The sequence below is a fragment of the Biomphalaria glabrata genome, chromosome 4, assembly GCF_947242115.1.
Source record: "Biomphalaria glabrata chromosome 4, xgBioGlab47.1, whole genome shotgun sequence".
Taxonomy (NCBI): domain Eukaryota; kingdom Metazoa; phylum Mollusca; class Gastropoda; family Planorbidae; genus Biomphalaria; species Biomphalaria glabrata.
Window position 1 is genome coordinate 26,719,317 of NC_074714.1, and position 15,906 is coordinate 26,735,222.

A 15,906-nucleotide genomic window follows, 5' to 3' on the forward strand; every position below is an offset into this window, starting at 1 on the left:
GAGATAAAACAATAGCTGAACTTAATTTAGTTATAAAATAGTTTCAGTAATTAATTTAATAATCCAATATTATAAAATGAAATGTTATGAAGTAACTGGAGGAATTATCCTACTCAACTGAGTAGCTGACTTCTTCTTTCTTCCTTTTATAGACCTAGATCTTCCCCACAGTTTTTCTTCTTTCCTCCAAACAATATAAGACCTCTCTTCACCATTAAAAAGTAAAACACACTCCTGGCCTCATCCTCACCATTAAACAATAAAACACACTCCTGGCCTCCTCCTCACCATTAAACAATAAAACACACTCCTGGCCTCCTCACCATTAAACAATAAAACACACTCCTGGCCTCATCCTCACCATTAAACAGTAAAACACACTCCTGGTCTCCACCTCCCCATTGAACAATAAAACACACTTCTGGCCTCCTCTTCACCATTACACAATAAAACACACTCCTGGTCTCCACCTCACCATTAAACAATAAAACACACTCCTGGCCTCCTCCTCACCATTAAACAATAAAACACACTCCTAACCTCCTCACCATTAAACAGTAAAACACACTCCTGGCCTCCACCTCACCATTAAACAATAAAACACTCCTGGCCTCCTCTTCACCATTAAACAATAAAACACACTCCTGGTCTCATCCTCACCATTAAACAGTAAAACACACTTCTGGCCTCCTCACCATTAAACAGTAAAACACACTCCTGGCCTCCTCACCATTAAACAGTAAAACACACTCCTGGTCTCCTCCTCACCATTTAACAATAAAACACACTCCTGGCCTCCTCACCATTAAACAGTAAAACACACTCCTGGTCTCCTCCTCACCATTAAACAGTAAAACACACTCCTGGTCTCCTCCTCACCATTAAACAGTAAAACACACTCCTGGTCTCCTCCTCACCATTAAACAGTAAAACACACTCCTGGCCTCATCCTCACCATTAAACAGTAAAACACACTCCTGGCCTCCTCCTCACCATTAAACAATAAAACACACTCCTGGCCTCCTCCTCACCATTAAACAATAAAACACACTCCTGGCCTCCTCACCATTAAACAGTAAAACACACTCCTGGTCTCCTCCTCACCATTAAACAATAAAACACACTCCTGGCCTCATCCTCACCATTAAACAGTAAAACACAGTCCTGGCCTCCTCACCATTAAACATTAAAACACACTCCTGGTCTCCTCCTCACCATTAAACAGTAAAACACACTCCTGGTCTCCACCTCACCATTAAACAGTAAAACATACTACTGGTCTCATCCTCACCATTAAACAATAAAACACACTCCTGGTCTCCTCCTCACCATTAAACAGTAAAACACACTCCTGGCCTCCTCACCATTAAACAGTAAAACACACTCCTGGCCTCCTCACCATTAAACAGAAAAACACACTCCTGGCCTCCTCTTCACCATTAAACAATAAAACACACTCCTGGTCTCATCCTCACCATTAAACAATAAAACACACTCCTGGTCTCCTCCTCACCATTAAACAATAAAACACACTCCTGGTCTCCTCCTCACCATTAAACAATAAAACACACTCCTGGCCTCCTCACCATTAAACAATAAAACACACTCCTGGTCTCCTCCTCACCATTAAACAATAAAACACACTCCTGGCCTCATCCTCACCATTAAACAGTAAAACACACTCCTGGCCTCCTCACCATTAAACAGTAAAACACACTCCTGGTCTCCTCCTCACCATTAAACAGTAAAACACACTCCTGGTCTCCTCCTTACCATTAAACAATAAAACACACTCCTGGTCTCCCCCTCACCATTAAACAGTAAAACACACTCCTGGTCTCCTCCTCACCATTAAACAGTAAAACACACTCCTGGCCTCATCCTCACCATTAAACAATAAAACACATTCCTGGTCTCCTCCTCACCATTAAACAATAAAACACACTCCTGGTCTCCTCCTCACCATTAAACAATAAAACACACTCCTGGCCTCCTCACCATTAAACAATAAAACACACTCCTGGCCTCCTCACCATTAAACAATAAAACACACTCCTGGTCTCCTCCTCACCATTAAAAAGTAAAACACACTCCTGGCCTCATCCTCACCATTAAACAATAAAACACACTCCTGGCCTCATCCTCACCATTAAACAATAAAACACACTCCTGGCCTCATCCTCACCATTAAACAGTAAAACACACTCCTGGCCTCCACCTCACCATTAAATATTACACACTCCCCTGGCCTCCTCACCATTAAACAATAAAACACACTCCTGGCCTCCTCACCATTAAACAATAAAACATACTCCTGGCCTCCTCACCACTAAACAATAAAACACACTCCTGGCCTCATCCTCACCATTAAACAGTAAAACACACTCCTGGCCTCCTCACCATTAAACAGTAAAACACACTCCTGGTCTCCTCCTCACCATTAAACAGTAAAACACACTCCTGGTCTCCTCCTTACCATTAAACAATAAAACACACTCCTGGTCTCCCCCTCACCATTAAACAGTAAAACACACTCCTGGTCTCCTCCTCACCATTAAACAGTAAAACACACTCCTGGTCTCCTCCTCACCATTAAACAATAAAACACACTCCTGGCCTCCTCCTCACCATTAAACAGTAAAACACACTCCTGGTCTCCTCCTTACCATTAAACAATAAAACACACTCCTGGTCTCCCCCTCACCATTAAACAGTAAAACACACTCCTGATCTCCTCCTCACCATTAAACAATAAAACACACTCCTGGTCTCCTCCTTACCATTAAACAATAAAACACACTCCTGGCCTCCTCACCATTAAACAATAAAACACACTCCTGGCCTCCTCACCATTAAACAATAAAACACACTCCTGGTCTCCTCCTCACCATTAAAAAGTAAAACACACTCCTGGCCTCATCCTCACCATTAAAGAATAAAACACACTCCTGGCCTCATCCTCACCATTAAACAATAAAACCCACTCCTGGTCTCCTCCTCACCATTAAACAATAAAACACACTCCTGGTCTCCTCCTTACCATTGAACAATAAAACACACTCCTGGTCTCCCCCTCACCATTAAACAGTAAAACACACTCCTGGTCTCCTCCTCACCATTAAACAATAAAACACACTCCTGGTCTCCTCCTTACCATTAAACAATAAAACACACTCCTGGCCTCCTCACCATTAAACAATAAAACACACTCCTGGCCTCCTCACCATTAAACAATAAAACACACTCCTGGTCTCCTCCTCACCATTAAAAAGTAAAACACACTCCTGGCCTCATCCTCACCATTAAACAATAAAACACACTCCTGGCCTCATCCTCACCATTAAACAATAAAACACACTCCTGGTCTCCTCCTCACCATTAAACAATAAAACACACTCCTGGTCTCCTCACCATTAAACAATAAAACACACTCCTGGTCTCCTCACCATTAAACAATAAAACACACTCCTGGTCTCCTCCTCACCATTAAACAATAAAACACACTCCTGGTCTCATCCTCACCATTAAACAATAAAACACACTCCTGGTCTCCTCACCATTAAACAATAAAACACACTCCTGGTCTCATCCTCACCATTAAACAATAAAACACACTCCTGGTCTCCTCACCATTAAACAATAAAACACACTCCTGGTCTCCTCACCATTAAACAATAAAACACACTCCTGGTCTCCTCACCATTAAACAATAAAACACACTCCTGGTCTCCTCACCATTAAACAATAAAACACACTCCTGGTCTCCTCCTCACCATTAAACAATAAAACACACTCCTGGTCTCCTCACCATTAAACAATAAAACACACTCCTGGTCTCCTCCTTACCATTAAACAATAAAACACACTCCTGGCCTCCTCACCATTAAACAATAAAACACACTCCTGGCCTCCTCACCATTAAACAATAAAACACACTCCTGGTCTCCTCCTCACCATTAAAAAGTAAAACACACTCCTGGCCTCATCCTCACCATTAAACAATAAAACACACTCCTGGCCTCATCCTCACCATTAAACAATAAAACACACTCCTGGTCTCCTCCTCACCATTAAACAATAAAACACACTCCTGGTCTCCTCACCATTAAACAATAAAACACACTCCTGGTCTCCTCACCATTAAACAATAAAACACACTCCTGGTCTCCTCACCATTAAACAATAAAACACACTCCTGGTCTCATCCTCACCATTAAACAATAAAACACACTCCTGGTCTCCTCACCATTAAACAATAAAACACACTCCTGGTCTCCTCCTCACCATTAAACAATAAAACACACTCCTGGTCTCCTCCTCACCATTAAACAATAAAACACACTCCTGGCCTCCTCACCATTAAACAATAAAACACACTCCTGGTCTCCTCCTCACCATTAAACAATAAAACACACTCCTGGCCTCATCCTCACCATTAAACAGTAAAACACACTCCTGGCCTCCTCACCATTAAACAGTAAAACACACTCCTGGTCTCCTCCTCACCATTAAACAGTAAAACACACTCCTGGTCTCCTCCTTACCATTAAACAATAAAACACACTCCTGGTCTCCCCCTCACCATTAAACAGTAAAACACACTCCTGGTCTCCTCCTCACCATTAAACAGTAAAACACACTCCTGGCCTCATCCTCACCATTAAACAATAAAACACATTCCTGGTCTCCTCCTCACCATTAAACAATAAAACACACTCCTGGTCTCCTCCTCACCATTAAACAATAAAACACACTCCTGGCCTCCTCACCATTAAACAATAAAACACACTCCTGGCCTCCTCACCATTAAACAATAAAACACACTCCTGGTCTCCTCCTCACCATTAAAAAGTAAAACACACTCCTGGCCTCATCCTCACCATTAAACAATAAAACACACTCCTGGCCTCATCCTCACCATTAAACAATAAAACACACTCCTGGCCTCATCCTCACCATTAAACAATAAAACACACTCCTGGCCTCATCCTCACCATTAAACAGTAAAACACACTCCTGGCCTCCACCTCACCATTAAATATTACACACTCCCCTGGCCTCCTCACCATTAAACAATAAAACACACTCCTGGCCTCCTCACCATTAAACAATAAAACATACTCCTGGCCTCCTCACCACTAAACAATAAAACACACTCCTGGCCTCATCCTCACCATTAAACAGTAAAACACACTCCTGGCCTCCTCACCATTAAACAGTAAAACACACTCCTGGTCTCCTCCTCACCATTAAACAGTAAAACACACTCCTGGTCTCCTCCTTACCATTAAACAATAAAACACACTCCTGGTCTCCCCCTCACCATTAAACAGTAAAACACACTCCTGGTCTCCTCCTCACCATTAAACAGTAAAACACACTCCTGGTCTCCTCCTCACCATTAAACAGTAAAACACACTCCTGGTCTCCTCCTCACCATTAAACAGTAAAACACACTCCTGGTCTCCTCCTTACCATTAAACAATAAAACACACTCCTGGTCTCCCCCTCACCATTAAATAGTAAAACACACTCCTGGTCTCCTCCTCACCATTAAACAATAAAACACACTCCTGGTCTCCTCCATACCATTAAACAATAAAACACTCCTGGCCTCCTCACCATTAAACAATAAAACACTCCTGGCCTCCTCACCATTAAACAATAAAACACTCCTGGCCTCCTCACCATTAAACAATAAAACACACTCCTGGCCTCCTCTTCACCATTAAACAATAAAACACACTCCTGGCCTCCTCCTCACCATTAAACAGTAAAACACACTCCTGGTCTCCTCACCATTAAACAGTAAAACACACTCCTGGCCTCCTCACCATTAAACAATAAAACACACTCCTGGCCTCCACCTCACCATTAAATATTACACACTCCCTCCCCCCCTTTTTTTTAAAATAACTTTTTAAAATCACACTGCTGAACCGCAATGAACTGTAGTCAACCATCTTGACTGTGACACCTCCGCTCTTTAATGGGTCCCTGCTGGTCTTCTAGAAAATGAAGGAACATTGCTTGACCATTCTGATCACATGACCAAATCCAATGTGACCGGTTCACTTTAGATGTTTCCTGAAACTTCACCGGCTATCCGTGTGAACCGTCTTAATTCATCATGGTTGACCGATTGTCTTGCATTTTTCTGGGCTATTTGTGTCTGCTAACTACACACACACTACTACCCATCACCAGAGTTACAGCATTATATTAAGTGAAGTTGTATCAATCAGTTTTGTATTTAAATTTCTAATAGATCTAGACTAGAATACAAATATTTTTACCTATTTTTTTTTATCACAATTTGATGCTTTTAGCTTTCTCAAGCGCTATGATTCTATCACTTGTCTGGACCAGTTGGAAAGGGGTAGATGTAGAAAAAAGGGTGTATCTGGGTGATCACTTTTTAAATTCATTTTTTTTTAACAAATGTCAAAAACCTGTATTCAAACTCATGGTCTAAAGCCTCCTCAATCCAATACACTAACCACTGTGCCAGCTAATCACTAATATATGAAAATAGGTTTTATAGTTCTATTGTTAGCTTCAAACTTTAAAGCAGCAACCTACAAAGTATAAAGGGGGCTAATTCAACTTATACTACCACATCAGACATGAACAATTTCCCTTGTTTGAGATACCAAACAGAATAATTAATTACCAATAGTTAATAAGCTAATTGGTTAATCTTTTTTTTTTTTACTGATTCTTGTTTTGTCAGGTAAATGCAATAATTGTGCTTGATCAGATATCGGGTGTGGGAGAAATACCATGTAAAAACTGTTTACCAGACAGACAGTGTTAATATAAGCTTTGTAAAAAGCTACACCAAGTCTCAAAGGGTTTTGTTGCTGCACATAAAAATTATATATGTGTTACACGCAAATAGCCCAAATTTTTAGTAAAAGAAATTACAAAAGTCATTTCTCTATAGAAGAAGTTACGAAAGTTATATAATATAAAACCACAGACCTATGTATACTACAATAAATATAGGTATTTGCTCTCTATTTACAATTTATTTAGGTAGGTGCTGTTTTACTATTACACACCAAGTATCAGATTTTTGAAAAACCTAGGATCATTTTTTTGTGTAACGTTATGCTATTCGCAAACACCGTATAGATCTCTTTATTAGTATAATTAAATCTATATATTAAAATCTGTTTGAATGCTTTGGTAAAATAGAAGATCAAAACTACATATCATAAATGAGATTAGTAGATTTACGTTAATAAATTAAGTGGAATAGATTATTATTCTAGAATTTTAGAATCTACATATTTTTTGGCATCTCGTACAGCACAACAGACAAACTTACAAAAGCTGTCAAGTCGCAATAGGTTCTGCGTATATCATTTACGCCATTCACGGTTCTGCGTATTCCAAAGGGGTAGTCATATAACCACATGGGCACAAATAAATAGCAAACACTGCATTAAACTTCGGAATCAATGACATTGTCATTAAATAGACTCTATATCTAGATCTACATTTTAAATCTTAAGACTAGATTGTCACAAGTTTATTCATTAGGATAGGCCTACATCTACTATCTAGATTATTTTATAGAGTCTATATCATCTAGAAAAATTGTATATCTAGTCTAGATTAGACTCAGTAGATCTACTATCTATACAATATTGAATATACTTCTACTTATAGATCTACTTATCAATGCAAAGACTTAATATACTAATATGATAATAATAAGGCTTGTCATCAAGTCCTAAGATTAATGTGGAATGCAATATTTCCCATGGCTACGCAGCCCCAGCTGTGACCTACATATTTTCCCACAACCATGCCAAACATAACCATTGTCCACTGGTAAGATTTTCTTTTCACCGTCTGCATCTGTCCTTGGCAGCGGATTTCCTTTTGGTCTCAAATGTACATCCCGTGGCCTTTATGAGTGACCTCCAGTTGTCTCATTCTGAGGCTGCATGCAACCATGTTCTTTCTTCTATGTCTGCTAAGGCAAGTTGGCGCCTAAGCTGGTCTTTAAAGCGTTTCCATGGGGCACCTCTGTTAAGTCTACCAAATTTAAGCTTACCAAAAAAAGAAGACTGCTTTTGGCATATGTTCGTCCCCGATACAGGATAGGTGCCCTGCCGAGCGTAAAAGAAGTCCATCTATACTGTCCATATCGGCATTCGCAAGGACATCGCTGCTTGTAGTGCTGTCTTGCCACCGTATGTCCATGATGGAGCGCAAGCTTCTTTGGTGAAAGTGTTCATAGCATTTAAGTAGTCTTAGTTGCTTTCTGTATAATACCCATGTCTCAGAGCCATATAAAAGGGTTGAGAGAACCACTTAGATTCTATTTCTACTATATTTATAACCTAGATATATATTTTAGAAGTAGATCTTCTGCCTAAATATAAATAGATTGATGCCATAGGCCCACGAGAGTCATGAACATAGAGAAGTATATTTTTAAGAGGCTAGGAATGAAAGATTGGTTCTTTGCCAAACTCCCTGTCAGAAGGGTCCTCATCGATTGGATAATCCCTTTTAAATCACATGCAATATTGGAGTTCTTGAACCATTGCCCAAGATATAGTCATTCATATCCCACAATCCTAAGGCCTGCAATCCCCTGTTATAGAGTATGCACAAACACTTCTTATGCCCATCAGTTTGGCCATTGTATATTCTTTGAATTTTAAAAGTGCATAGCTATATCTGATACCCTACTGTTGAAATAGTTGGTATATGCATATATCTCCTTGAACACTTAAATTTATCAAAAAAATTGCCCCATTACAATGATACCCCACAATTTTGTAGTCTTCTAGTCCCCCCTTTTTCGGTCTCTTTCATCCTTCAATCAAACGGCTCATGAACCCATTTTATGGAGTATGCACAAACACTTCTTAGGCCTTTCAGTTGTAGTCTTCTTCTTATCTACCTGAATTTTAATGCCCCTCCCCCCAAACAAACACACACTATTTTTAATGCAAAGCCCCCCTCCCCCCAAACAATAAACTTTTTGACCTTGTATATTCAGTGGAACAGCCAGTATTTACAATAATATCTCTATTCGCAACTTAGTCCACTCTTTACAATATTTTTGTCAGTCATAGATCTAGAGAGGCACCTTATTTAGAATAGCCACTCTTTATAAAACTTATTATAAGCCAACCCCACCCCCAAAAAAATCTTTTAATAGGCTTTTCTTCACTGTGACAATTTTTAGGACTTTTTATTTTTCTTTAGAATAGAGGACTACTTTCATATGTAGATCTAGTAATTGTTCTACACACTTAATCTTTCATACAGATATAAAATCACATTTCAAAATCACAATGATCTAAGGATACTCCCTCACAATCATTTTGACAAATGTTTACACCTAAAGACAAATTATATTAAAGATCTAGATCTATGAAGAAATATACATAAACTTCTGACCGAACTTTGACTCACTGTGCCCCCACTTTTTGACTGCCCCAGACTTGCTGATCTCCATTACGACAGGTCTGGGAAATCACAAAATACTCAATCTGTATGGTGGCATTAAGCACTACACAAAACATCATGGTTTCTGTCCAGGACTTTTGCAAGAGAGGATTCAAGCCTCTCCAGCTCTCACTCAAATGGAGTTTGATGATAACTTTAGACATAAAAATGCTGTCTGTAAAATACATAGTTTGAAGAAATTGGAATAAAATATTTTTGGAAAATTTATCTGATGCGGTTTTGATCTTGATAATGGCTTAGTTGTCCTAATTTTCAGTTAAGAAAGAATAGGTTAAATTTTCTTATGTCCACTGCAAGTGTGAGAACTAGTGATTATAATATGTGAGTTATCAGGACCAAGAATTTTAGATTGTAGATGAAGGTTTAGAAATGGACTTAACAAACTATTAGCTTTTTTTTTTCTGAAGCCTTTACATTAAGGAGATTTTAATGCTCTAGATGAGCTATATTCTTACTTTTGAAAAAAAAAAATTTTAAGTACTTTATATTTTATGTTTAATTGGTTTTATAAATCATAATATCCAATAATTGCATGGTTACAATAATCAAATTGACATCTTATAACATTGAATTAGTCTTCCATTGAATTTTATTAAATTCAACATTTACAACAGTATATGATGTTTAATTTATTTGAAATGTTTTTTTATACTCTTAACTGTGTATATATATTTTTCCCTTTTAGATAGCATTAGCTGCTTTAAGTTTTGGTGCTACAAAAGAAGGACTTTCATTAGATAGGTAATAATATTGTTTTGTTTTAAATTGTCATAATACCAGTATTTCATTTTAAATCCAGAAAATATGAACACCCTAAAATTAGTTGTTTATTAGTAAGTAGTATAAACAAAATACTGAAACATGCAAGTGTGTCTTGTGTAGAACTAGAAGACAAAATAATGCCAAAGGTTTTTGGTTTGTCAAAAGAACATTGTGTATGTCTGACATTGTCAGCTTAGTTACCACTATCATAGCAGAGGTGTAAAGACTGGTTTGGGTTTGTAAGGTCTATACAGTCAAGCAAATAAATTTAAAGCTTAGGGAACTACCATTGGGAAATTCATGTAGAAGATTGTTTGGGTCAGGCTGCTTATTGACTTGGTTCCTGCACTACAGCTAGACCCTGTTGATGGGGCTTGGAAAGAGAGTGAGCTGGTTTGATTTCTTGCTTCTTTCTTCATTCTTTCTCAAAAGTTCTAATCTTCTAGTTTTAAGCTTCATGGTAACAAAAAAAAAGGAAATCTATTGTTTCAGATATATTAAGGAAATACTTTTTAAAACTGCAACAGAAAAAGAAGCTGAAGACACATTATATCAACTTCGGCGTAAGTATTACTTGTCTTTTTAGTTAGTCTATTTGTATTAGTGTTAAAGTTTCAGTTGAAGTTTATATAAAATTCCCTTCATGTCTCAGCAGAAGTTAAAGTCCTTTTTTTTGCCATCAGTTAATAAATATGTCTTATAATGTTACATATACCATAGCCAGGGCCAGCCTTAGGCCACTGCAGCCTATGCGGTCGCAGTGGGCCCCCCGCTTTCATAGGCCCCGCGCTAATTCTAAGTGTACATTATTAAATTAAACCATTATAACGTATATAAAATAACAGGGTTTTCGTGACCTCCTGATTTTCCAGGGCCTCCAGGAAATCTCAAGAAAAGGCAAAATATACGATAAAGTCCTGAACTTTTTTTTGAATTTATTCAAATCTCCTGAAGAATAGACGAAATTGACATTTTGGGGCGCCAATAAATAAAAAGTGGCATTGCGAGCTTTCATTTGATAAAAATTTATTGCAAAGACGAAAGTAGGCCTATTTTCTAATTAAAAAAAAATAATTTTGACATTATGCTTATCCCTACCCAGACTAGGCCCCGCGCGATCTGTTTCGCATAGGGCCCCGCAAATGCTAGGGCGACCCTGACCATAGCTAGTGTAGCAATATATATACCATAGCTAATTTAGAAATACATATACTATAGTCATTACTCTCATTATAAAGATATGTATAAGGAATTGTCTTTGAGTTTGAATTTAAAGGATAAGCTGAAGTATTTCATGTCACCATGCAGACCCAGTTGTCACATCTGACTTGGTTGTTGTCTTCTAGAGCTTTATTTTAAGTTCTGTTTTTACCATCTGCACCTTCTCTACCCTGTTTTAGACCAGTTAGAGACTTCATTGTCCTGAAAAAGTGATAGCAGCTTCCTCCCTAGTGAAAAAAAGAGAATTAGAGGCTCTGCTAAACTCTGAAAAGGATAAATATGTTTTTTGTTCAGCAGGGTAACTGTAGATTGTAGTAGACAGTAGAGACTGTCGTAGTGTAGAGGGCTGAGGAAATCATTCCTAGGTAGAAGAAATCTTGCTTTAGAAGAAATCCTGCTTGTGGCATCTGATTTTATGATGGACAACTGTTACTGAGGTACTAATAAGTAGGTGCCTGATTCCAAGGCTAGCAAAAAGAAATGGGGAATGAACAAATTGGCACTGGCCATTCCTTTGGACACATTAGCTGCATGAAGAGGGCGAGGGGGGAACTGCTAAGAGGGCAAATTTTTTTGTTCTGATCATAACTTTGATGCCCAGATCCATAGTTGCTTAGCATTTGAAGGAGGCAACATTGTTTCTTTCATCAAGCTCCCTTTGTTGAATTACTTCTCTTAAATTTACAATATCTTATGTGTGGACAATCCTATATTTATTCAAATGAAAGGCCCATTCATAACACTAACGAGCAAAAAAAAAATTTTAACCTTTCTATTGTTCCTTTTAGGAGTCAAGTTTATAGTTAAGAACACAGAATCTGTACCAAGAGAACAAGCCCAAGCTATTCAAAAGAAATTAGATCAGTGTCGAAATCAAGAAAACAATCCAGATAGTGATGTGTAAGTTGCCTAAAAAAAATTGACAACACAGAAATTAATATAGTATACCTTCTGTGTTTTCACTAATATTTATAATAATAAGGCTTGTCTTTGAGTCCAAAGATTAATGAGGAATGCAGTATTTCCCATGGATACGCAGCCCCAGCTGTGACCTACATATTTTGCCACATCCAGGGCAAGCTTGTATTAGATGTATTCAGTAATATATTTGTGTATGGGGTTCTGTAGGAGTAGTACCTTTGTCAACTGGGCAGTTGGGCTCTCTGAGCAGCTCATTGACCTTGGTCTCCATTCAGAGCCCAGCTCTCACCTGTGGCTCCAAGCAGTTGTCTGCATGGGGCAACGGCCACACCCTGGCAAACCGTCTCAACTGACGGACCAAACCAGGTGAGGGTTAGCCAGAGCTAGTATCTGGTGAAACTATGGTCTCTGTCCACCATCAACATGTGAAGTCTAGTTGCGGCTGCATGGCGCTCAAGTAGAATTTGACTACCAGGGCCATTAGGCGTCATCTAGCAAATGCCATGGAACATTTTGGAGCACTGTGGGACATGTAGAGCACACAGATCATCCACTGCACCCCAAACTAGCTCCAATTATCTTGATTCTGTTCTGCCAATGGATTCAGCTGGCAAGGAGCGAGAGAGTGAGGCTGATGCAGCCCAAATCTCCCTCACTTTAATAAATTTTCATTGCGCAAGCCACGTTCTCATCTCCCATGTTCATCAATCAAAAAGCCCTGCTGCGATAGGCAAGTGGCAAAGTGGCAGGTGTGGATACGCTGGCAGCTATAGCTACAAACCTACACGTAGGCGGCCCAGACCATGTGGTCGCTTGCCAGTGACTGGGATAGCACTGGAACTCGGCAGCCGTCTGAGTGTCTAAGCAGCCCTTTTTAAGAATGCACTGCTTACCTCTTAAGCATGAGGAAGGGGCTAGAAAAGGTGCCCTAAACATTGCCTGTCCCCCATGACCCTGGCCAGTCTCCTGCAACTGGCGAGGATCCCACTAATGCGGAAGAAACAAATCAAACACAAACCTCAAGAAAAACAAATCAAAACACATGAACTCACACTCGGCACCTGAAATGTCCGCACTCTACTTGACAGTGCCGAATCAAACCATCCTGAACGTTGTACTGCCCTCATGGCAAGAGAACTAGCCAGATACAATGTAGATGTTGCTGTCCTGAGTGAAATGGGACAGTTAACAGAAATTGGCGCAGGCTACACGTTCTTTTGGATCAGCAAAAATAGCGAGGAAAGACGTGAAGCTGGTGTTGGCTTCGCGGTGAAATCCAAATTAGTCAACAAGTTAGCAGGATTACCAAAAGGCATAAATGACCATCTAATGACATTGCGCCTACCCCTGAATTCAAGGCGACATGCAACTCTAATAAGTGTCTATGTCCCAACTATGTCCTACCAAGACAACATCAAGGAAAACTTTTACTCAGATCTGAACTCTGCAATAATCAAAACACCCAAAACAGACAAACTCATAATACTGGGCGACTTCAATGCCAGGGTAGGCTCTGACTGGAAAACCTGGAGTAATGTTCTGGGCAGACACGGAATTGGTCACTGCAATAGCAATGGTGCATTGTTACTAGAATTGTGCACAGCCCACAAGCTGACAATAACAAATACTCTTTTCCAGCTACCTCACAAAAAAAGACATCATAAATGCATACCAGGTCCAAGCACTGGCATCAAATAGACTTCATCATTGTCAGACAGTTTGACAGACTAGACATCAAAGTCACCAAAGCATTATGCGGAGCTGACTGTTAGACTGATCCAGACATGCCTACTGTCCCGCATTATGCGGAACCGTCCCGCAAAAGCAGCAAAAAAGCTCACATGTTCCGCCGTTCCGCATTCACGATTTTTTGTTCCGCCAAGTCTGAATTCCGACACACAAAAAAAAAATCGCCGATTTTCATTATTTATTAATAATGCGAAATGAAAATACTGAATGCAAAATAAAATATATCTAGGTCTGTGTTTATTGTTTACATTTCATCTCCTCCCGGACCCGGTGTGAAATGTACGAAGATAAGGTTGAGCTAGATCTAGATCTAGATCTAGTACTCTAGGTCTAGATACTAGATCTATTCTTAGAATCTAGTAAGTTCTAATAAGCCTAATTTTCCATTCAAATCCCTTTCTTTTCCCGACAAAGGCGCTATTCTAACACTAACGTGACTAACATGACTGTTAACTCAACTGGTTTCTAAGTTCTTAACTTCTTAGCCTTAACTTAAGTCAAGTTAAGTTTAGGTTTCTAAGTAATCTAAGTCTAAGAAAAGGATAACTTAGACACAGTAAGGCTAAGGCCTAGATCTAAATAAGGCTATAGTCTATATCTACTTATTACATACTACATAGTCTAAATTAGTATCTGGAGAGTCTAGATCTAGCACTAGATTACTAGTAATACTAGAAACTAGATTTAACTATTTTAACTAGAGTCTAGATGATAATAAATCTAGATCTATCTTACTTAGTATCTAGAGGGATAGAATTAGAAGGGGATAGATCTCTAGATTTCTATGTATCATTATCATATGTAATAAATTTAGTTCTCAATAAGTCCATAGATCTAGACATAAATATTTAGATTAGATCTATAATTAATATAATTATTATAATCTGTGTTCTTAGACTTAAAGGACTTATTACATGTAGGTCTAGTCCTAGACTAGTACTACTAGTAGACAGATTTTAGATCTAGCACTAGAGACAACTTCTAGAGTGACTAGAGTAGAGCCCTAGAAAAGGATAGATAATCAAGTAGATCTAGAATAATCACATAGGAGTTAGAACTATTGATTTCAAACAAAGGACATAATTATGAATTAAAGGTTTTCTTACTTTTAATTATATTATACTATTTACATCTAATTTATAGGAAGCAAACTAGTATTGTTATTAAAGTAATATAATTGAAGTTTTATTTATATTGCAAACAATATGGCTGACAAACATAAACGCGTTTATGTTCCACATTGGGGCCCAAAATTCCACATTTTCAACCTGAGTGTTCCACATTCTGGGTCTTGGGGGTAGGCATGTCTGCTGATCATCGCCTAATCTTATTTAAGCTAAAAATATGCATTAAACCACCTAGACGGTCCCAAGAATGCAAGCATGCAAAGCTCACAAACCCAGATATCAAGCAAGAGCTCATCAACAAACTAGACAGTGAAATTAAAACCCTGCATATGAACAAGGATGTGGAAAACAGCTGGAATAAACTAAGGGATTCTGTGGACTCTCTGGCTAGCTGCGTCCTTGGTCAGCGAAAACGCAAGCATCAAGATTGGTTTGATGAAAACAATGTGCAAATTGAACAGCTTTTAACACAAAAGCAACATTGCTTTAAGGCCTTTCTGTGTAATCCAGCTTACCCCCAAATCAGAGAACGCTACACTAATGCCAGAGGAGAGGTCCATCGGAACCTGAGACTCATGAAGGAGTTATGTTATAACAAAAAAGCAGCAGAAATCCAGTCCTATGCTGA

At 38.8% G+C, this 15,906-nt stretch overlaps 1 protein-coding gene across 4 annotated transcripts in view; it reads left to right on the forward strand.

The window, feature by feature from the left end:
- Positions 1-15,906, forward strand: part of LOC106054066 (cyclin-H-like) — a 55,606-nt gene that overhangs the window by 17,665 nt on the left and 22,035 nt on the right. For all 4 annotated transcript variants that reach the window (XR_008777507.1, XM_013209776.2, XM_013209779.2 and 1 more), the window contains exons 7-9: positions 10,184-10,239; positions 10,753-10,823; positions 12,270-12,381. Coding sequence is in view for 3 of the 4 variants with exons in the window: in XM_013209776.2 (XP_013065230.1) it covers positions 10,184-10,239; positions 10,753-10,823; positions 12,270-12,381 (239 nt within the window). In the remaining variant the exon portion in view is untranslated. The remainder of the gene's footprint in view (positions 1-10,183; positions 10,240-10,752; positions 10,824-12,269; positions 12,382-15,906) is intronic.